The 23,090-nt window shown below is 38.7% G+C and overlaps 2 protein-coding genes across 3 annotated transcripts; one reads left to right on the top strand and one right to left on the bottom strand.

Annotated features, from left to right (window-relative positions):
- Positions 1-281: 281 nt before the first annotated feature.
- Positions 282-8,318, top strand: slc28a1 (solute carrier family 28 member 1). The gene is made up of 18 exons (XM_040025704.1): positions 282-789; positions 1,065-1,144; positions 1,218-1,300; positions 2,102-2,193; positions 2,656-2,845; positions 2,940-3,081; positions 3,291-3,404; positions 3,858-3,932; positions 4,018-4,098; positions 4,197-4,277; positions 4,393-4,518; positions 5,475-5,605; positions 5,709-5,877; positions 6,427-6,624; positions 6,716-6,797; positions 6,898-6,996; positions 7,090-7,195; positions 7,338-8,318. Exons 1-18 carry the CDS (start codon positions 786-788, stop codon positions 7,456-7,458), a joined length of 1,974 nt encoding a protein of 657 aa, XP_039881638.1. The 5' UTR covers positions 282-785; the 3' UTR covers positions 7,459-8,318.
- Positions 8,319-8,325: 7 nt separating this feature from the next.
- On the bottom strand, positions 8,326-22,287 carry alpk3a (alpha-kinase 3a). 2 transcript variants are annotated; one of them, XM_040025700.1, is made up of 15 exons: positions 21,661-22,287; positions 21,075-21,345; positions 20,615-20,647; positions 20,129-20,250; positions 19,607-19,724; positions 18,171-19,518; positions 12,467-14,825; positions 11,938-12,085; positions 11,263-11,390; positions 11,121-11,156; positions 10,755-11,029; positions 10,560-10,648; positions 10,233-10,450; positions 10,077-10,125; positions 8,326-9,995 (listed from the first exon to the last, which is right to left on the bottom strand). In XM_040025700.1, exons 2-15 carry the CDS (start codon positions 21,200-21,202, stop codon positions 9,653-9,655), a joined length of 5,394 nt encoding a protein of 1,797 aa, XP_039881634.1. In that variant the 5' UTR covers positions 21,203-21,345; positions 21,661-22,287; the 3' UTR covers positions 8,326-9,652. The 2 variants fall into 2 exon arrangements, with proteins under 2 accessions (XP_039881634.1, XP_039881635.1); XM_040025701.1 differs by lacking the exon at positions 20,615-20,647 and having other exon boundaries at positions 21,661-22,286.
- Between the last annotated feature and the right edge of the window lie 803 nt (positions 22,288-23,090).

The following is a 23,090-nucleotide window of genomic DNA, read 5'->3' as shown; positions in this document are numbered from 1 at the left end:
ACCATGAAAGTAAAGTACGGGTTGCGCTGCAATATACTTAATTGACCAGATAACAGCTGCAGCTGAATTCCAGGCTCTCTGATTCTGAAGTACTCAGTGTGCTTACTCTTCAAAATAATCATAAAAAAAAAAGGAAGAAAAAAAGATTTAATACAAGTTAACTTGACACTGCTGACGCTGACTTACCAAAAAGTGTCTTATATATCAAAGCCTTTCAGGGATAAAATAGTTGCAGTCAAATGTAAAGTGTTCACTTTTTGAGAGTTATGCTATTTTTGAAGGGTTATCAGCCACATATTGAGCTTTATTTTTAAGGTAGGCTAATATAACTATAGACTTATTCTGTTTGTGATATAAGGGCTCCTTTCTGTTATTAATCATGTTGATTATTCAGAAGCTTGTGACAAATGTATTTTTAGATACCCAATTTTACAAATATGAGTTTTCTATGACTTATAGGTGCTAACAACCTCCTCAAGATAAAGTCATGCCTGACCTACTGTGTTTCTTAGGAAATGCCTCTTAAGAGTCAATTCAAGACTCATCTTCTGTCGTTCCAGCAACTTAGGAAATGCAAAACATGGTCAGCTTCACGTCTCAAAGTATTGCTTCATAAGGCACATTAAATCATTCCTCCTGAATGACACAAACGTCTCCGTTGTGTACTTCCTGAGAGATCGGAGCAGTCTGTTAATTAATGATAAGATGTATCACTGAGGGCAGCGTATTCCCTGCGGTGTATTTTACAGCACAGCATTTGACAGCTGGGTCTAGGAGGACGCACAATGAGTAAGCCATTAACTCTGCTTTTCCTTGTATTAAGCTGTTTGTTCTGCAGTTGTGAATTTGTATTTTTGTGGAACAATTTTCATATAGATTCGCATAAGATTTCAGGATTATGTGGACATATGTTAAGCTTTCTTTATCTCACAGAGCAAAAAGCAAAAAAACCAAAAAAATCGAGATTTGATTTGTCACTTATTGTTCCTGCTCCTGCTTGTTCAAGTTGCAGCTGCTTTCCCACAGGCAGCTGCATAGAAGTGAATAATGATCCTGTTTTTCAGCGGACCAATACGATGTCCACCTCGAAAAGATAAGCCAGAACAATGGAAGCGGAGTGGACAACCATGCTTATGAAATAGAGGTATGTGTTATGTTGTCCTGTATTTTACTTTCAAATGAAACATGCTTTTAATAAATTACCTACATTTTCCTAGGAGGATGACATTAATCACTACAGCAGCATAAAAAATGAGACCAAAAAGCCTAAAAAAAGACTGGAACTGGGATCATACCTAAGGTGTGTCAGTTCAAGTTATTTCTGTTTATAGAACTAGTCCTACAGTTTTATTGTGAGCGCTGTAATGTAAGTTTTTATAGCATGTGCCTTATGCCTCTGTACTGTATTTGTTTACTCGACAGTTTGTGTGTATACTTTACACACATACAAAACAAAATCTGTAATGGATAAGATTCTTTTAATCCAGTATATGGCTAAGATTTATCTAATGTTGTGTAAAATAACCTGTGTGGACAAAAGTATTTGTGCCACACCGCTTAATCTTTGAATTCAGGTGTTTTCAGTCTAATTGCCGCTGCTAAAGTTGTTGAAATAAACACCTGTTCGTGCATTCTGCCTTTAAAAACATCTGTTGAAGACAATTTTAAAGAGTTCACTGAATTTGACCATAGTACTGGAACACAAGGCTACAGTTGTGACAAGTTCATTTGTGAAACTTCCTCTGAAAGTATTTATTGCACACCGAAGGTTTTTAGGAAACATAGTAGTTCAGCAACAAAGTAGCTAAAGAGTGGGGTAACCAAGAGCTCTAAAGATCACCAGCACCACTCAGTAACAGCACAGCTCCTCTGCCATTAACGTCAGCACAAGAACTGTGTGCAGGGAACTTCATGGCCTGGGTTTCCATAGGTCGAGCAGCTCGTGTAGGAGTAGCGTGTAGCTGACCTAGTACTTTTGTCAATATACTGTATACACAACTTGAAAATAATTTGAAATATGATTCTACTTACTCAAGAGAATTGCAGTGAACAATTGCTTCTGACTTTACTTCTGATTTTTGATTTTATTTCTCTACTTCAGCAAAGTTTCCGGACCAATTAATGCCACAGAGAATTACATCAAGGCTCATTCAAAACTCTTCAAATACATTGTCCTGGGTGTACTCGGAGCAGGTAATAATTTATGAAACATCAGTTTATTCAGCAGATATGCATCAGAATCCGAATCAGCTTTATTGACCAAGTATGTGTAGATGTGCAAAGAATGGGGCTTCATTTTCTTTTTTTTTTGCCCTCACTCTATTTACCCAAATAAACAAACATACAATAGCAACCTGTACAGCACATTTATATTCATATATACAGTGGTGCAGAGTGCAAAGATGTTGGAATACATTATGGAATACATTATGGAATAAATAAAGGATTGACTACTACTGCTCTACATGCAATATGCGATATGCATGGGAAATGACAGTATTATGAATAGTATATAGGTATCTACAATGGTATATAGATATATACAGCAGGGTTCTGCATGGTATCCTTTACACAGGCAAAGTTTGTGACTTTTCTTTGAGTAAACTAATTTCAGTATAGACAGTGATCATGATGAATTGCTTTTCTCTTCTGTAGGTTATGTGGCGTACTTCATTGCGGCATGTGTCCTGGATTTCAAGAGGGCCACTGCCCTTGTAGTCCTGACCTGTTTGGCTGTTGCTGCTGTATCACTGGAACTTTTGAACAAGTACAAGGGGAAAAGCATCAGTCGCTTTTTCAAGCCCGCCGTCAGATGGTTTAAATCAAACTTGAAATGGATAAAATGGTGAGTGAATTTAAAGTTGGTGAAAGAACAGACTCTTTGTGAAGAAACTCCTTGTGACTATTAAGTCATGATGTGGCTTTAATGTGTTTTCCAGGGTTTTCATTTTGGTGGTTGTGGTCTTGCTTGTGGTGTGGCTCGCTTTAGACACAAGCAAGCGTCCTACCCAGCTTATCTCATTTGGCGGAGTTTGCGTGTTCATCGTGCTTATATTCCTCTTCTCAGCACACAGGACAATGGTTAGTTTTCCACTGAGTCACAGCCTTTACTGTGATGACATCTCTTTTGAAACATTTTTGGGCATCGTATCTCAGATTATCTCTGTCCTTGTGCCCCTATCATCTTACAATTTAGTTGAGTTGCTTGCATGGAATAATTCTGAATTATATGGAGACTGCTTTATGTATCTCATGGCCAAAGCATTTCTTTTTTTCACATTTTGTTTTAGGTATCATGGAGGCCTGTGTTTTGGGGTCTCGGGATACAGTTCTGCCTTGGCCTTTTTATTATACGAACGGAGCCTGGATTTATAGCTTTCGACTGGCTTGGAAAACAAGTGCAGGTATTATATGAGGATGAGCATTTCATTGTCAATCAAATTATAATTTAGACACCACAACTATTCAGCATAACGCTTCCAAGTAACATTAACACTCATTCAGTTCTTTTATCATTTATTTACCTTCCATTTAAATTGTAGATGTTACTTTTATGACACAACAGTGTGGACTCATGTTCTTTTATTTACCACACATGCTTATCTTTAGACCTGCTTTATTACAGTATTCACCTTTACTCTTTGGTCCTCCGAGGGTTGAGTGTGTACACGCACGTGGCCTGCTAATTAATATACAGTGTGTTTGACAGCTTATTATCTCTACTAATTGGCGACTTTATTTACCTTAATAAAATGTATTGGTATGTGCATCAGAAATGTCATGAATTCATTTACTAAGCAAATGAATAATATATGAAATCTTATCCTGAGTTTCCATTTTTACAATTGTAATTTCAGATATTTCTCGACTACACCAAAGAAGGTTCATCGTTCGTTTTTGGCGATCTGATTGGAAACATTTTTGCCTTTCAAGTAAGTAAATGAATGGACCCTCAACCATGATTATAAATTATTTAACTTGAGCATTGCTAACCCGAGTTTTATGATTTTCCCTCAGGCTTTGCCCATTGTTATTTTCTTTAGCAGCGTGATGTCGGTCCTTTACTACTTGGGGATTATGCAGTGGCTCATTTTGAAGGTAAAATACACTGCTCGTAGCATCTTCAATGCTTCTGTGCTCCCATTGCTCATGTAGTAATAATCTGCTACTAAGGGCCACGATTTTTGTCCATGCAGATCTCGTGGGTTATGCAGATAACAATGGGAACGTCTTCCACAGAGACCTTGAGTGTGGCAGGCAATATATTTGTTGGGCAGGTACTTCTTGCTTCAACATTTTATTCAACACTATTTTACGAACATCATTGTTTGAACTTTTGTGCATGTACCTGTGAATAAGTGCAGAAAAAATTAAATGTTTTTTGTACATTAGACAGAAGCACCGCTGCTGATCCGCCCCTATTTGAAGGATATGACCAAATCAGAGATCCATGCTGTTATGACTGGTGGATTTGCCACAATTGCGGGCAGTGTTATGGGGGCATTCATCTCATTTGGGGTGAGATAAAACGTTTAATATAAACCTATTTTCATACTAGCATAATGTATCTTATCCCATACAGAAGCATACAATAAAAACGTAACGTGCACAAAAAAAGACAAAGATTCAACTGTAAGTTAAAAAAAAACAAAAGCAATTTAAGCTCTGAGTGCAAAACAACATTTTAAAAAAGTTGCAGTGAGGGGCATAGCCAGTACTGATTTCTGGCTCAAGGACCTTTGTTGTTTTATTTAAACTCCTGAGAGGGAACAAGCACAGCACTGTTTCTCATTTACTGTAGGAACACAAACTGTGATAAGGCACCTGATTAGTCTGGACTGAGGCTATGAAGTTAGTTGCAAACAATTTTATATAAAGAAACAGTAAAAACCCTCATGGCAGTATTAAAAAGAAAAAGGAAAAAAATGGGCCCAAAACTGAACACATACTTAGAAATACACCTGAATACCTAGTGCAGATTTAACTCATTCCACTTTGGTCTTAGAGCTGAGAGAAAAACAGCCTTTGAGGTTTCTGAGAGTACAGAGTAATTTAAAGTTTTCAGTAGTTCTGCTGACAAGCATCATGACCCAGATTTATATAGGAAAAGATGCTAGCTGGTAGAGACATAGGTGTGGCTCCTTATCTTATCTAACGTGAGGTTTCTATCTGGGTAAAAAAGCTGAATGAGCATTACAAAAGGATAATGAGGACCAATATCAGTGATTGTGTTTACCCAGGTTTTTCTTACTAGCAACAGCTTTATTGCTGTCAGCAATTTGTGATATAAGAAAAAGGGAACCTTAAAAACAATTTTACATGACTTGATATGTGGTATGTGTCTGTCTCGTTGATGGGTGGTTTTAATAAGTCACAACATATTCAAAGCATGCAAATGTATATTACCGACAGCGTTGCTAATCACTGCTGTAATTACCCTAATCAGTTACATGTTATTTAATTGTGTTTCACAGATTGATGCATCTTCCTTGATATCAGCCTCTGTGATGGCTGCTCCGTGTGCTCTGGCAATCTCTAAGCTTTCTTACCCAGAAACAGAGGAGAGTCGCTTTAAATCAAAGCAGAACATCAAAGTGGCTTCTGGGTGTGTACACAATTGAATTTCTTCTCATAATGTTGTCTTTTCTTTTTTGTGTGTGTTCGGTTCAGAATATCTTGTCTACATTTATTTCTTTTTAACATTTCAGTGATGAGCAGAACATTTTGGAAGCAGTCAGCAATGGAGCATCTGCATCAATAGGGCTTGTTGCTAACATTGCAGCAAATCTTATAGCCTTTCTTGCTATCCTCGGATTCATAAATTCAGCTTTGAAATGGCTTGGAGGAATGGTGGGATATCCTGATGTCACATTTCAGGTATGTTTTAGCAACAGAAAGTTAATGTGGTATCTTGATCATTTTGTAAACTCCTTAGATTTTAGAATTATATTTTTATATTATAACATTATAATGAAAATTAAGCTAAGTAAAGTTATCTAATAATAAATACTTGTGTTTGATCATTTAAATAATTATATCATAACTGTATGACGTGTAGTATTTTAATATACTTTGACTTGTATTATGACAGTATAAAATAAATACCCAACTACTTATTCTGAAAAATGTATTTAGATAAGTTAAGAATTTACAGCATAAACTTCCTATAATAGTGATTAATGTTTCTGACCCCACCCAACAAAGATAAACCATCTCTGGCTTGTGTTTGCTGGGTGGGGTGAATATGAGAAAGAAACCATAAAGTTAAAGTTGTCTGCTTATTTCCGTGTGTTTTATCTTAGGGAAACATTAGTCCGTTATGCACACAAACATTGCTTGACATTCTGATTTACTGTGCTTTCCTTTTTCTGAGAATTTAAGATATCAGTCTAACAAATTTCAAATAACCTTATCTTGTCTTTGTAGTTAATTTGCTCTTACGTGTTTATGCCTGTGGCCTTTATGATGGGAGTGACATACGACGAGAGTTTCGTTGTGGCTAAGCTAATTGGGACAAAGCTCTTCCTCAATGAGTTTGTGGCGTATGAGGAATTATCTAAATTGAAGCAAAACAGGCTCAACGGACTTGCTGAGGTTATTGGAGATGAAAGACAGTGGATATCTGTGAGTATATGTTTTTAGTTCTGAATATATTTTAAATTTTGTCAGTATGAATGTGAGCTGGAAATCTTTTTTTTTTGTGTGTGTGTTTCAGGTCCGATCAGAAATCATCACCACTTATGCTCTTTGTGGGTTTGCCAATTTCAGCTCACTGGGCATTGTGATTGGAGGTCTTTGTGAGTATTAAATCATATCATTGTCACATTTTTGCCTTGATCCAGAATGTGTTCTCTCAGTAATGGATTCTCTAACACTGTGTGTTTTCTTTTCTCCAAGCATCTATATGCCCATTAAGAAGAAATGACATCTCATCTCTGGTGTTTAGAGCCATGATCACCGGGACATGTGTATCTCTCATCAATGCTTGCATTGCAGGTAAAGTTCTGTTAGTTTGTTTTGTTTCCAGTGTATCTCCACAGCATCTTTCTGTGCAGTTTTTACAGAGCAGCTCTCACTCTGATTTTTCAGGCATCCTCTTTGTTCCTCCATTGGACTGTGTGGAGGTTTTTAACGGATCACCCTTCAATGCCACACTTTCAGACGTTGCAGAATGCTGTCAAGAGCTCTTTCAAAGGTATGCATTTACATTTTCATTAAAAAGAAGCTTGCGGGTGGCTAAACTAATTGGAAGAAATCAGATATGTACTCAGGCTATTAAGTATGTCTTTGTGATATCTCGTTATTTTTATTTACATGTAAAATTAATTATTTTGCAGCACCATAAACAACGGGACCGTCTCATTTGAAGGATTCTGGGGCAATGTAGCAAACGCCACCATATTTCTTTCCAAATGTTGTCAGTGTTGTGGCTTTCCCGATGTGGATGTTTGTATTTAAAGAAGAACCCGTAGCAGTCGTATGCAAGCCACATGCAAAACATTTCTACAAGTATTTTCAACCTCTGTTCAGCTTTCCTGTGAGGTTTGTAAGTACAATTTGCTTGACTCACCAGTCTCTAATTGGACAAAGTTGTTGTGAATCACCACAGAAATTGGCAACGGGCCACCTGATCCACTTTGATGAGTTTAACACTGTCAAAAGTCGTATTAAAGTACCAAAACAATAAAATATTAACTGAGTGGATTGACATAAAATGCCTTTCTAAAAAACTGTCTTTTTTAAACAGATATGAGCTGTTACCAGAAGTCACAGCCATTAGTACATCAAAAGCGAAAAGATTACTGTATATTATTAACTATGCTGTGCCACTTTAAAAAAAACAGCGAAACAAACAACCTCTTAGTAAACTGTCACATAGCAGTGGTGATTCATGTGCTAGTAAACAAGTTCCTCTTAATGTATTACTTTATTTTATTTGTTAAAATTCATGCATTATGATCAGTGTTTTCTTCAATGTGAAAATCAGTCAGAAGTCAAGTGCCAGTTTTTTTCCCCACTGGAGCTCATTTGCATACTAGTTTGTGTATTTGTGTCACATTTATTGTAAAAATGTAAAGCCTGCAGTACATGCATAACGTTTTTGAGCTGATTTTATCTTTTATGTATTATATTGTAAATCGGTCTTATAAAAGCCAAACTGGGAATCAAAACAAATATTTTAATATATATATTTAATAAATATTCTCAAAGCATTTTGATTAATGTAAATTTGTAAATTAATGTAAATTTTGTATATTTACATTAATTATATATAAAACTATGTTAACTACTATAAAACATATGGAAATAAAACTCATGACTGGACTTGTTTTACATATTTATTTCTTTAGAAAAGCAGACACAGTGTGACATACCAAACATACCAAAGACACATTTATTCATTCACTCAGTCATTCACTCGCACCCTCACTCATTTGTTATTGTTCTTCATGTTACTTTGCATATTTACTCCATTTATTTATGTAAACATTATGTGTTATTATTATTATTATTATTTTCACATATTCAATTTAAAATATTTCCGTGCTTTTTTTCCCTTCATCTATAAGGCTTCATGCAGTTAGTGAATACACAAATGACACCAGCTGACATGTGCTAGTTTGGACTCTTCTGAATATCCTTATTAATCATTAATCAAGACACAAATTCCCAAAGCTTGCTTTTCACACAGGTTTGGTGTTATTTGTAGGAGAGAACTGACCTCTGTTGGACTTTAACCAAGAATACAAAGTTAATGTGATAACTGAGCGGGTTTTCATCTTTATCGTCTCCAAATGTCCCTGCTGGCCTCGCGCAAAATAAGAATAAAAAGGTTATGTTAATGAAGTTTCTGCCTAATACTGACCAGTGGTACACTCCCAAAACAGCTCTTTTCTTTGAGATAAAGTATAGTTTTGCCATCTAAAATGTGAAAATAATGGAAAGGGACTGGAAAAACAACAATCAGTCACAATAACTAAAAAAAAAGCCAAAAACAAAGTGCACACAAACATTTTTTTTTATCTAAAAATGGTGCTGTTAATCCACAGCATGAGCTCAACTTTGCTGTGAAGAAAGTTTAAATACTAGCAATAAATATTAACCCAGAAATGAGCACACCTTTTACTTGATACACATTCTGTACATGACGTGAACATGCAGCATCTACGTATAATACTTATAATACATTCTAGATAGCGAGTGAAACATACATGCATTGTGGCCATGTACATTTTATACACGACATTTAAATGAAAACACCTTAATGTTGACATCTCCTGTTGGCTTATTTGGCAAATATTGCTTGGAGAGTTGTTTGTCCACTCATAGAGCTGATAATACTCTGAGGCAGGTGTTCAAAGATTTTTAGAAAAGCTGTGTCAGTTCAGTGATTCCTCTTCTATAAAAGTAGAAAAGCAGACTATGAGGTTTAAAAATCGCTGTGCCCGTCATGCCAAACATTCTCACAAACCTTTTAACTACGCTGAGGATGGACGTCTCCTCACAGGGGCCAGATATTCATAATAAGTTTTTACCACGTCAAGCTGACAAATGACTCTTTTTCTCTTGCCGCCTTTGATAACTGGAAAGTAACACTTAACACTAAACCAATAAAAGCAATGAGATATTGCTAGAACAAAAGCCCTTTTTCCTACCTTTTTTCAACAGTGGCATCAGTAATTTCTGCTGGCTTTGGTTTTGCACTTGATTTATTGTCCTCTGTCTCCTGACCCTTTCTAGTCACCTTTGGGCTAGAATTAGCTTTTCTAGCAATTTGAGGGCTGTGTCCTTTTCGCTGGAGCTGTGGGCTGGTAGACCCCGCTTTGCGGTTGAGCAGAGGGCTTTTTGAGCCCTTCGCTTTGGCGGGCTGCTGCAGACTGTCCATAGTCTTAAGCGGGCGCAGGCCAAGAAGCCCGCAGTAGTAGTTGCATTGATGGAGTGTCAGGAACTGGTTGAACACCTCAGGTGAGCCACACTCAGTTAATCCTTGGTATCTGAAGAACAAAGGGGGGGTTATTGCAGCTATTTAGCAGCAAACAAACAATAATTTTGCATGTAGGGACTGCGATACAAACCCTTTTGACTTGGTGACAACTCTCACGTTTGTAATCTTTGTTTCAACACCTAGAAAAAATAAAAAAAAACAAGCCTTAGAGAATCTTTAATGGTCATGATCCCGCTAATATTCACTTTAAATGATTGCCTTCGTGATTATTTTATGTGTGGCGTACCCTCGAGCTGAGTGACCAACAAATTGCCATGTGTCCACTGATGGATCCAGTGCTGGAAGCTGCAGCATTTCTGCTCTATCTCAGAAATCTTTTGCATAACCAGTTTCCGTTTAGCATCCATTGTGCAATACTTAAGGAATAAACCAGTAAGATCAGCCTCCACTGTGGCATACGGCACAGAATTTGCTGGCCGGTACATCAAATAGCGAGGAATCACTCTGTGGGCAACATGAAGTAACAGTGGGATGATCACAAGCAGTAATATACTGTGTATAGTATAATTTTAATGGATTTAATTATCAGAACAAAAATATATCTGTTGCTTACTCTAGTGAAGGCCCAAAGGTTTCAATAACTCTTGCTTCAGCTGAGAAGATTTTGCAGTATTCTCGAATCATGTTTTGGACTTTGCATTCCTAGAAAACAGAGATTTTTTAAAAAAAATAATAATAATAAAGCAGAAGGAAGCACTATTTAACCATATATACTAAAATGTAACAAAAGTTCCTCAGTGAAACTCACGTGCTTAGTAATTTCTAGATTTCTCTCTGCAAGGTTGCTCTCCTGTTTGGTCCCATAAGTGATGGGGCTTTGCACTTTAATAATACAAGTGCTTCCGGACTCAAAGACGGGATCCAGGCCATAGATGACCTTCACCTGGCTGGCTTTGTGCATGCAGCCCTCCCCAAGGTGCAACCTCTCTGTCATGATCCGACCAAAGTACTTGTCACCCCAAGTGCCAGAGTCGACCAAGCCTTTGGTGAACAGGAGCGGGGTCATCTCTATCTCTTCTCCAACTGAAGCAAAAACAGAGTTACTCTGGGAATCCAGTTAAAAATAGTGTATAAACAAAGGCTCAGATGCATATAGTGTTTAACCAAAAATTACCTTCCATATCATCTTTTAGCAGTATTTCAGACATAACTGTAAGAGAGAAAACAGACAAAACCTTGAATAAATTGAATTTAATATTAGTAAAACACTCTAAATTTCAAATTTCGATTTTTTTTCTATACATGCTGTTTCTTACTGTCTATACTGAGGAGGAAGTCAGTACTGTCCGTCCCGTATTCATTAGTGATCGTGCAGCCATATACACCACAGTCTTGGTTGGACGCGAGAACAATTGCCAGTGCTACTTGGCTTTCATCTCCTCCACTTGAGCATAAAATTAGAAAAAATAAAGAAAAAAATCCACACACATAATCATGAACGCATTCAATCGAGAGACTCCAATTCCCCAACAACCCACAAGATGTCACTGTGAGACAGATGCTCGTGCTGTGTGGCAGCAGACTGCTGACACAGCAACCGTTAGCACATATATAGACTTTTAATGCACCCTGGAGATGGGAAAAATATTGTGTCAGGTTACAGTTTCTGTGTCTAGCCAGAGATTCACCTCTCTGTGTCACAGCTGTGGGGTTCACAGTCACATGAGCTGGACATCTTTTGCAGTGAGAATATGAGAATGACAGAAGACCATGGGATGCACTCAGGCCCAAATAAATCCTGCTTATCCTTGAAGCATTATTGTTTCATATTTGGAACCCGCCCATTTGTCATTTTGGCTGGAAATCCTCAGAATAATAGCAATGGCAAAGGTGAAAAGTAGCTCTTTTAATACCTAAAACAAATTGAACATGTGATTTTACAGATAGGTAGGGTGGTTATGACCATAAAATGAGTAAAGGTGAAAACTAACCTTCTTTTCACCTCTAGAATTTCTTCCTCATCTCTGTACCACTTAATGGTGGAGTCGCCAAGCACGTTAAAGAACTGACACCAAAGCTTCAGGTGTCCAGAGGCATCTGGGAATGGCTCTCCCCGCATCTTACGGATAACCTGCGGAGCTGGTGATGCATGGAAAGGAGAGTCGAGCTCATGTGATGTTTCTTGTTCCTTAATTGGCAGTTTATTTCACATTTTTTGCACTGATGATATATTTGATATAAATGATATATTTTGAGAGAAGTATGAAAACAAGGAAATTAGACAGTCCACTGTGATTTAACAGATAATTGCTTGTAACTCCATAGAGGCTAATTATCCATCATCATCCATCCATCCATCCATCCATTTGTCTCCACACACAATCCATGGTTATGGGGGAAAGCTGGACAGGTTGCCTCATTATTTATTTATATTCCACTCATATATTTAGTTAATATGATTAAAAAAAACTCTCTTCATTTCATAATACCTTTGCTAAATTAAACAAAAGAAGACTTTACCTTTCAAAGGGTCTATCTTTTTTTCAGCAGGTTTCTCTTCTCGTTTGGTGCTAGCTGGCTCTTCTGTGGGAGTCTCCCCCACCACTTTGGGCACCTCCAAGGTGGACTTTCGACGATTCAGCAGCGGGGAGCGTCTCTCGATAGGTGGGGTTTTTTGAGCCTGCAGTAACGATGCCCTGCGGGCCTGGCTGGGTGACATGTAACTCAAGATCCCTTGAGTATCTAGTGCTAGTGTCCCATCTATGTCTTCTTTAGGTTTTGGGATGAAGATTTTGCGACGAGCTCCAGAGGCCAACTCCTCAGGGGTGGCAGAGCGTATGAGAGTTAGACTGTCTCTGCGTTTCATTCGGGGACTGCTTTCACAGGAAAGGGATGATGTTGGTGTAGACCCTCCGCTTAGATCTTCAGCTGCCGCAGCCTCGTTGTCTGAGTCTGCAGCAGCTTTGGATATTAATTTGCGGAGACTAGCTGGACTTGTCGGGGGCTTGGAGCTGAGTCTCTCAACAGAAAATCTGTTTTTCTGGGAATCTTCAACTGACACTGAATTCTCTGTCTTGGCATCTTTGAGGGATTTGGGTTTCAAAGTTTCAGGGACAAGGACGTCCACTGTTGTTTTGCTGAATAACGAAACACTGTCACCGACTTTTGGTTTCAGAGCTTCATATAGCACAGTGGGAGTGTTCTCTTTGACACTTCTTTCGTCAAAGTTAGGTCTTCTATTTTGAGCACTTTCAGGCTTCACAGCCTCATTTTTGTCACTGTCATTCTTTGTTCCGCTTTGCGTGTCAGCTGAAGTTTCCATTTCTGTCGGCTCAGTGTAAGTGGGCAGGCTGAATTGTGGTAGATCACTTTCATGACAAGTGACAGAAATTGGTGGTACCACAAACAAAGGCCCCTTTGGAGTTTCAACAGCCTGCTTTGTGTCTGACACATGGTTGTTTAAACATGCATCACCCTCCTTATCATCAGTGAATGAAACATTTATAACAGGAATTAATGCATAGCTCATCTGAGGGGGCTCTTCCCTCCCTTCCACCTGTGTATTTTCTGTCTTGCCGTCTAATTGTGCAACATCTTCTACTTTCTCCGTAGGTGAAATGTGATCATCTTTCTGCATACCTTTCTGCGTGGGCAACAAGTCAGAAGCAGGAGTTGCATCATGTTTTTGCAAATTGCTTGACTCTGGCTTGTCTAGGGCCAAAATAGTTAGTGGCAAAGTAGACTCTTTGAGCTCAGCCTCCATTATTTCAATTTTGGGGATTAGAAATTGCTCACTTGGGCTCAGATCTGGCACATTTGGTTTACTATCAGGGATGTCTTCAATAGTAGATATCTGGATTGCTGGAATATTCTCTGAATGCACACCACTCCAGCCACTCCCACTCATGTTTTGATGTGCAGTATTACTCTGCTCCTCCATTTGCTTTATCTTTGATTGAATCGGCTCTTCTGCGTTCACTGGAGTCCGCTTTTCTGTCTCCGCTTCAACCTGTAAACTCTCATTCTTCACTTCAGCGCTCTCCACTTCTAAACACACTTGCTCCTGTGTTTTTAGACTGTCACACAGATTATTATTATGTCCTTCTTTCTCTAAAATAGAATTTGCCGCTTTGTTTTGCTCATATCTTCCCCCGCTTCTTGTAAAACCAGAGCTTGAACTTTGTGTAGCACTAACATCGCCGACTTCTGTGATTTCCTGTGACCTAGTACGAGTGGGTTTATGTTGCATTTTTAGGTCAACCTTGTCTAAACTCTCAGGGAGTGTAGTGGGCGGAAATCCTGTATTCATTTCCTGAATCAGTGAAGTACATTTGGTCTCCTCTTTTAGACAATGTGTCTCTGCACTGAATGATTCCACATCAGGAAAGTATGAAAGCACCTGATCAGGCTTTTTAGATTCGCACGCCTCTATTTGGCTTTCCAGAGAAGATGTTGACAATTTAGTCATCTCAGATCCGTTTATACCTGAAAATCCCTGCTTCTTTGATTTCACTTCGGCTTTCTCTTCCTCATGTAACTCATTAGAAGAGCTAGCCTCCTCCATGTCAACTTCACCTTGCTTCCCCTCTTCTTGCAAAGTTTCAGTGGGCGTTTCTCCAGGACTGTGGCTTTCCGCTGCTGAGACGATGCTGTGAGGGGGAGTCCAGCATTCTCCCAAGCTGGTGAGGGTGGGCGTTGGGGTGCCCCCTTCTTTATCAGCCAAGTCTTGGGTCTGTGGCAAGGCAGACTTATCATCCTCTGGAACAGACTCATCTTTCTCAGCCTGCTGATTGCGCTGTGGTGAATCTAGCTCTTGCTCAGTGACGTGAACCTCTTTGATAACCGAGAGCACCTCAGTGTCTTTATCTTTAAAGTCAGCCTGGTTGAAAATAGAAAAATCATCGTAATGGCATTTTCAAGTATAAGTCACAGTCAAAGTCACATTTATTTATATAGCACATTTAAAACAACACCTGTTGACCAAGATGCTGTACATGTATTATTATGTTATGTTTCAGAACTCACTCTAAAGATGCATTATGTTGCATGCTATGGATGCAAATATTTTTACCACTTTCATTTACTAGTTATAGAGGAACTGTATGTGTTTCGGTCTCAAGTGTTTTTTTCTTCTTCTTGTTTTTAAGAATCTTCTTAAAGCGAATTTACACCTCTAACTTGTGACTATGTGTCATATTTAGATTCTGACAAGTTTTTGTGCCATGAATTACAAAACAACTACAGGAAATCTGAATATTTGTAACTTTTTTGACCGGTTAGCTTCTTTTAGCCACATTTTTTTAAACTGCCTACAATGTGCAAGACAGCAGTTTACATTTGTAAGGGTCCACTAAAATTGTTTTTTTAAAAATTTTTATTCTTTCCTTTGGAGCTTTAACTGATTAACATTTTACGCCAACCTTCACTAACCTTCTGGATGAAACACTTCAAAGTTATGAAGTGAAATTCCACTGGCTTTGAAAGTGCACTTGTTTTGCTCTGAGGTTGAAAGATAAACAGGGGAATTCCCGCATAAGCTGACATTGATGTGCAGTTTACACAAAAGTATTTGCTAGGTGGTGAATAAATGATAGCTTGTAGCTCAGCCAAAGAGCAGTCACACATGACAGATAGAAATCTAATGTACATATTGGGTAGCCTCAAGCCTCAACAATAGCCGATAATTAAAAAAAGAACAGAATTTGACTCTGAAGAGCAAAAGTCCTAATTAGAAAGCAGAGATCACAGAGTGGTCAAGCTTTGAGTTACATAAAAAAGTGTCATTAGTTTCCTTTTGTTTTTTCCCGCTTAGAGCGCGTTTCCCCTCTGTCCTCATCATTAAAATGTATACATAGCTGTAAAGCAACCATGTGATGCCTCGTGACAATAAGTGTGGCCGGCAGTGACTGCCAAAAAAAGAAGTTGCAGCTTTCGATGGAAGGGAACTGGAGTCGCATTCAAATTAAAGCTGAAGCTATTTGTCACCATTGTGTATATTGTGTGTTAAAAAAAGGTCACAATCATGTGAGAAAAGATTGTTCAGATAATAGTTACAACTTCCTCTCATTATTCATTTAAAGAGCTTTGTACCTAACCACAACATAGCAAAGGTACAGTTGTAGTTCCACATTATGGATATGCAATCACTCAGCAGGTGGATGTTTAAACATAGTTACTTCAGTTCCCTTTTCCACATATCATTGTACACCGCTTGGACATTAATGCTACGTTACAATTAACAAAAACACACACAGGAAATTTATGAATACAACTACAAACATTTGTTTGCAACCGAAGAAGTTGTAATTACTTACTTGTCAAAGCTATTAATACTTAGTGGCATTTTAATGCGGCTCATAATACCCATATAAGGCTTCTTAAGTTATCACATATTATCCCATAAATATTCCCCTTCTTCTCAAGCGAACAATACATTTAAAAAATGCGCAGAAAAACAAAAGCTGAATAAATATGAGATTAAAAAGTGCAACTAAAACTATGTAACTGTCACGGTCCTGGGTCGGTGACCCAGTGTTTTGAGTTTCTTGTGTCTCTGAGTTTTTGTATTATGATCTTAGTTCTCTTTGTTGCCCCAGTTTATTCTTTAGTCTCGTGTCTTAGTTTGGCTTTCTTGTATTCTCTTTAGTTTTCTGAGTATTTAGTTAGCCGCCCTCTGTGTCTCCCTGTTATTGTTCTCTGTGTTTCTTAGTTGCTCTGTCTCCCCTAGTCAAGTCTGTGTCTATGTTACATTTCCTGTTTTACTTTGAAGGACTGTGTCCTACGTGAATGTATTGCGTTTCGCTTCCCTTGGGTCTCGTTATGTTCGATTTCTCCCAGCTGTGCTCCCCTTCTGTGTCTCATTCCCCTCGTTATTTCCCAGTGTATTTAAGCCCTGTGTTTCTCTGTGTCAGTGTCGTGATCTCCTTCATGCTGTGTGTTTCTCCCTGTGACTCTTGTTAGAGTCTGCTCAGATTCTTCTCAGTTTAGGTTTTGTAGCTGTTGTATGTTCAGCAATAAAAGCTGCCATTTTGAGTTCAATCCTGTTTCTAGTGAGTTTGCATTTGGGTCCAATTCCTGCCTGCACACAGCCAAAACATGACAGTAACACCTTTTTCTAGTCTGAAACCTTTAAAGGTAACAGTGTAATGCTTATTGGGTAATTTCAGGTAAATATCAATACACTTGTGCTACATATTTAACTGTGTAACTGATAAGACAAACTACTAATGAAAAACTTCACTTAAAATCAAAGAATTGTGTGGTGATCAGTTTAAGGCTGCTTGCTGTAAAGGCCAAAGGTCAGACACATAGACTGTATCAGTTTAACTCTAAAAAAAACCACATTTCTAACATACATGTAGCTATTTGACAAGTTGGACAGTGAGATGACAGAAGTGCTGCCTTCCTCTCTCTTGTCTCGATGAGGAAAGGGTTTATTTTAAGGTATGGGGGGCAGTGAGGAATGTGTCCCTTCCTTTCATGCCGAGACCTGCCGCCGGACTCACTCTACTACCGCTGAACCTCTTTAAAGCAAAGCCCTGTTTGTAATGTGAGACCTGCATCTGACATTCAGGTTTCATCATGATCTCTGACGCACTCCTGGCCCCATTCACCACAGCCAACATGCGAAACCCAACATGCAGCCTATCTTACAGTGCAGATGCACAACATCCCCTGCCCCTGCATGTAACTAGTGAAATGCATCTTAAGCTTCCCTGTTTCTCCCACAGTGTTTTTGTGTGGTTTATCTTTGCAGCAAAACAGTTGTGTCACACCCTTATGCTGACTCACTCCTAAAAGTTGCTGATCACTAATATTATGCGTGTTTTTAACTGTCTAGAGACTCATGATTACAACATCTAATCATCGTTTTTGCTTCTTTACCACTTCTAAAAGCTTTGTGTATATATCTGATTGAAAACTGAAAGTTGATTTTTTTTTTGAAGGATGTTAAAAAAACTTAAAAACTGATAAAATTTTGTTCTATAGTGAAATCTTAATCATCTTATCTAGGTGTTAATTTTTAGTACAACTCACTGATACTTTATTTGGAGATGAAATAACCACGATCAGACACTCACACAAAGACACTTCTTTCCCTCTAATTTTCTTTTTAACGATTTTTGTGTGGGGCGGTGAGGAAGTTCATTTTGTGCTCAACTCGTGCTCTTTTGTATTACACGAGTGGATCTAACGTGCTGCTGTGGAAGACCCCTGTACATACCTCTGTGACAAATTGAAGCCTGGGCAGTGGCACTTCTTCACCTGCGCTGCTGCTCTCCATCCCCACAGATACCTCCATGGCTTCCACGGCATCCTCACTTTCTGTCACACTCGGACTTGTGGACTCCACTTGTGGCAGTTCATGTGATGGTGGCAGGGCCGAGTGTTGTGCATGGCCTTCATACTTAAATGTATCTGGCTCTACCGACGGTGGCTTGTGTTCTGTAGCCACGGTAGTTTCTGAAGGCTCTCTGGGTTTATCCATTTCCATAGGCGCAGCTTCCTCTGCAGGAGGTTTGGACATGTCTGGACTGTGTTCTGCTTGCAGCTGAAATGATGGTGGCATTTCTGGTTCAGGAGCCTCCACTGAGTGCTCAAAATCAGCCTCTTCATTCTCAGTGTGACCATGAGTGCTTTTCTTACTCTTACCAAAGAAGAAGTCTTTGACTGAGTGGAGCATAGAGGAGATGGAGGTCTGGATGTGGTGGTGGTCGTGATCCTTATGGCCCTTGCTGTGATGTTTGATGTCTGGGCCATGTTTGCCATGGGCTGCTGTGTGCGACACCTGGGGTTGCCTTTCTCTTTCTTTTTCCCTTCTGATGGCCAGTTCTTCCTCTCTTCTTTTCTCTTTTTCATATTCCTCCTGTAGAGCTTTTTCTTCTTCTCCTCTCTTTTTTTGCAGCTCTTCTTCCTCCTTCTCTTTCTCTTGATTGTCACACAAAACAGCTTCTTCCACTTCTTTATCTTTCTCGGCTTGAGATGAATTCTGTTTTTCCTCCACAGCCTGGGACTGAAGAGTCTCTGCCAAAAACTGTGCCAAACTGATTCCTCCATCATAACAGTTTTCACCTCCAACTCCCATCATATGGCTTCGGCTACTATTAATTCCAGCATCTACACCATTTGACATCTTTATTCTTTTAGTGGCCAACGTCTCGTCTAATGGACCTGTCTCGTCCTCAAGACCTCTGTCCCGGGATGCCAAAGAAGCTGTTTCCTCATTTTCTGAGCTAATTCCATTAGGTTCTGCAGTAGCTCCAAGTTCCTCTATAGCCTCAGACTCTTTGGCTACTTCCCTCTCCTCTGGTGGTGGGACAGCCCGTTTCCTCTGAGGGTGTTCTGGACTAATCAGTGGTTTCACTTTCTGAACATTTTCTTTATTCTCCATCTTGGTCTGCTCCTCTGCATCTTTTCTCTTCTTTTCTGCTTTTTGTTTCAGCTTAGCAAAGAAGCGCTGGTGGATTTTGTACTCATTCATGGTGCCAACCTCCAAAACACCAGAGCAGGAGACAATACCTTTGCTATTGCTGGCTGAGACTTGGTAGATGGCTGCATCGTCTACTGTGCAGCTAGAAACAGAAGCTCTTGTTAATGTCATTAAAACAAACAAAGAGCTACCTCTCTGCAGTATGATTAATGCAAGCCTGTCTTACATACTTGTAAATATGAAGGGTATGAGTTTTTCCATTTCGACGAATTTCATATTTCGGGAGTCCACAGTAGCGATCCATTTCCATATCGTCTTTATACCACTTTAGTTCTGGAGCTGGGTAACCTGACATGGAAATGATATAATGAACACCTTTCCTCTGGCTCGTAAACATTACACTCCTTGTGCTACACTGTGCTGTTAATATGCAACAGCTAAATTTCTCATATATTAAAAATAATGACATGCTTAACAAAACACAGTGTGGAAGCGTTCACTTGAATGTATTTTGGTTATGGCATCATGTTGGCCCAACCATCTAGCTTGCCTGAGGCCCAAAAATTCTTGAAAAACGAGCTCAAAATTAAGCTGTGCTGAAAAAGTAACACAGGAAGAAGTGCTGCCTTTGAAGCAAAATCCTTTGTTTTCATATTAGTCACATCCTGCCACTTCACACCCAGCTCAGTCTGAGAGGTTTCAGTTATTCCAGAAAACAACAGGGCACAGACGCTACCTTGACGTAAGCCTACCTGTTACCACACAGGTGAATTTCACATTGCAGTTCTCTGAGACTGCCTTTGACTTCAAGGTGGTCTCGAAAGATGGCTGTATGTCCTCAGTCAGCTGAGCCATGACACTGCACAACGTGCTCCTGAAAGGAATTGGTGATCCATTAGAAAGTCAGCTTCTTGCTTCAAATAGAAATAGTGGATACTTTTATAATTTATCTCAGTTAATCAGGTGAACCCTTTCATCTTTAACTAGTAGGCTCCAATTACTTTATTTTTAATTTTTAAATTAAAACAACAGGAAAGGATGTTAATGGGAATTTCTGGTAGTGACATGAATGTCAAAGGTTGACACAAACTTGTGAGATGTCAAGCAAAACAAACTTGCCAACCCAGCACTGAAACCAATGTTGGTCAGTCAAAACTTGTGTGGGTTTCATTCGTGGAGTAAACCAGTTTTTGCAGTTAAGATGTTAGTGGGTAGAAGTGTTTTAAAATAGAGATTACCTCGCCGGCCTGTAGTGAGAATACCTTGAATAGCTATTCAGAGAGGAGGCAAACGAAGCAACGACAGTGATTAATTAGGGTCTGCGTATTGGGACTCTACCCCAGTAAAATTGTTTCACAGCTGTCCTCCTCCTACAGTTTATAGATAATGCACATGCAATTATTTGTGTGATATATGTGATTTTATCTGAAAACTTAAGTGGTTGTGTTTAATTTGGCAAACTTTATCTAATGGGTCTAGTTTGATCAAGTGTTATACCAGTTAAATGACATAAAAGATACAAAGAAATGTTTATTATATTTTATGATTTTTTTATTCGACCTGCCAGACCAAGACTCTTTTTCTTGATCACTGTGCACTTTATATCTTCCTCTTGTATCAATCTGTATCAATACAATATCAATCTGCTTCACCAACATGATCTACAAACACATAAAGAATACAGATAAGACTGTCTACCTGTTTTCAGGCCGGACATTTGAGAGGTAAGTATTGCGGCCATTGAAAGATGGAGCCTCGTCTTCACTGAAGCTGCTTGTCCTCCCATTGCCAGAAAAAGATCGAGTCATCGGCCTTCTAGAAGTCATTGTCCACTATGGTAGTTCACCAAAAACTTACAATCCGAGATAGCTGAGATAAATCACCCAGGCTACAAAAGCACTCTGCTTTCACATCCACAGCTTTCCAAGATCAAGGCTCAGATTAAATGTTGCTGTCCATGCAGAAGCTCCTGGAGAAGATAAAAGAAACACTTCAGAATTACAACAAAACCTGTTGGTTGTTAATTAAAGAAAGCAAACGACACACTCTGTGTTATTTACCCATACAAAACTCAAACACACATTTCAGCCCTAGTGCTCGTCCTTTCTGACCAAGCAAAGCAATTGCATTGGAGCAAGTTATAAATAGGATCATGCTATCGGGTTGTGAAAGCGCTGTTAGTGGTCAAACACAAACCTAAGAGAAGTTATTTACTTGTATGTCTTAGGAATACAAGAGATGTCTTTCTTGTTCACGGCAAAACTCTCTAAATTTTCCAACTTACCATTAAGATGTCATCAGTGTTACTTTGGAGCCAGAGTCTGTGAAGAAATTCTCTGTAACCTCCTATCATAGACATGCATGTGTTGCCAGAGGGGCCCTATTTATAGCAGGCCCACAAATAGGTTCAAGAGCACATCAGATTTTCCGAAACTAGACTTTAGACTTTAGCAAAGAAATCTACAAACAAACTGAATTCAGATCAAAATGTTAGCCATTTAACCTAGAACACATTTGCCTCAAATCTGTCTTTTCATTAACAGTCACAATGCAAAAATCTCACTGCAGTGTTTGGATCCGGCTTAACAAGCTGGAAAAACTTAACCATCTTGGTGAGACACTCTTGTGGATTATATGTAGACTCGATTCATGATGTAGCTGATAACAGCCAATGGTCTAAGTCCAATGCTTTGCTCAGGAGTTCCTAAAGGACAGCCCCTCTACCCCCCACCCCTCCAACACACATATACACTTTGTATTGCAACACATGGTTAAATCACATTGACCTCCTTGTTGCTCATATGGCCTAAGGGGGAAAAAAGGCTTACAAAACCTGCACTTTGATTTAATAATGTTAGAAAGGAAGGAATAGCTGTTGATGACTCATTTTTAAAACATTAAAATTACTGTCAGGATTGCTACATTTTACTCTTTCCTCTCAAATGTCTGTCTCTGTTCTCTGTGGGGTTTTTTTGTTTTTGTTTTTTTCTATCACATTTTATTACATTTATATAAAATGTAGCATTAACAAGCAAATATCCCAAAATCAAGCCAGTATATGTATTAAAACCTAATGCCCCTTTAAAAAAAATAGAACATAGGCATTCAATCGTACACTTTATTGTGTACTTTACAAAAATAAAACCACATATTATAGATTAGTAAACATATTGTTGGAATATGTTGTAATTAAATGTTTATAAACAGCCAATAAGCGTTCATGGTCGACCATAATATCTACTGAAACATATAAAGAGACATTTTAAACACGTTGTATTACAGACGCAAGGTTTTTGAAGCTTGCTTGTCTTCAACATGACATTTGTTATTCGCGTTGCACCACGAACAGACATCTAATAAAGTTTGAGTTTGCCTAACTAACTAACTAACTAACTAACTAGAACTGAAAAACACCGTTTTACTTTGCTGCTCTCCAGACTCTGACCTCAGACAGTGATTATGCATCAGCTGAAAAGGGCCAGATTGCTCATTACCGTAATGCCAGAAAAAGAAGTTTGGCTTTTAATTTAAATAATTTACATCGCTCTAACAGGCACAGAAATGCTCTCTTTTGTTTCTTAAGTGTAAGATATGCTTCAGTATTATAACTAAAAGGAGACTTGGGTTTGTTTTTAGCATGATATGGATTGGGCTTTACTGCTTTGTTGTAAGGGTGCTCCAGTATTACAGACATAACGGTAATGTGTGCGTGCG

This window comes from Simochromis diagramma, unplaced genomic scaffold (genome assembly GCF_900408965.1).
Source record: "Simochromis diagramma unplaced genomic scaffold, fSimDia1.1 OVJJ01000293.1, whole genome shotgun sequence".
In the NCBI taxonomy this organism is placed as follows: Eukaryota; Metazoa; Chordata; class Actinopteri; order Cichliformes; family Cichlidae; genus Simochromis; species Simochromis diagramma.
This window is presented reverse-complemented; position numbering and strand designations above follow the sequence as displayed.

Excerpts from the sequence above, each read along its gene's own strand:
- slc28a1 (XM_040025704.1), top strand. Across the intron at positions 2,846-2,939 it reads AACTTGAAATGGATAAAATG|GGTTTTCATTTTGGTGGTTG; the intron begins GTGAGTGAATTT and ends TGTGTTTTCCAG. Across the intron at positions 7,196-7,337 it reads TGTCAAGAGCTCTTTCAAAG|CACCATAAACAACGGGACCG; the intron begins GTATGCATTTAC and ends ATTATTTTGCAG.
- alpk3a (XM_040025700.1), bottom strand. The coding sequence starts at position 21,202 with ATGACTTCTAGAAGGCCGATGACTCGATCTTTTTCTGGCAATGGGAGG. Across the intron at positions 14,826-18,170 it reads GGCTTCAATTTGTCACAGAG|GCTGACTTTAAAGATAAAGA; the intron begins GTATGTACAGGG and ends ATTTTCAACCAG. Across the intron at positions 10,451-10,559 it reads ACCTTTGGGCCTTCACTAGA|AGTGATTCCTCGCTATTTGA; the intron begins GTAAGCAACAGA and ends TGTTGCCCACAG.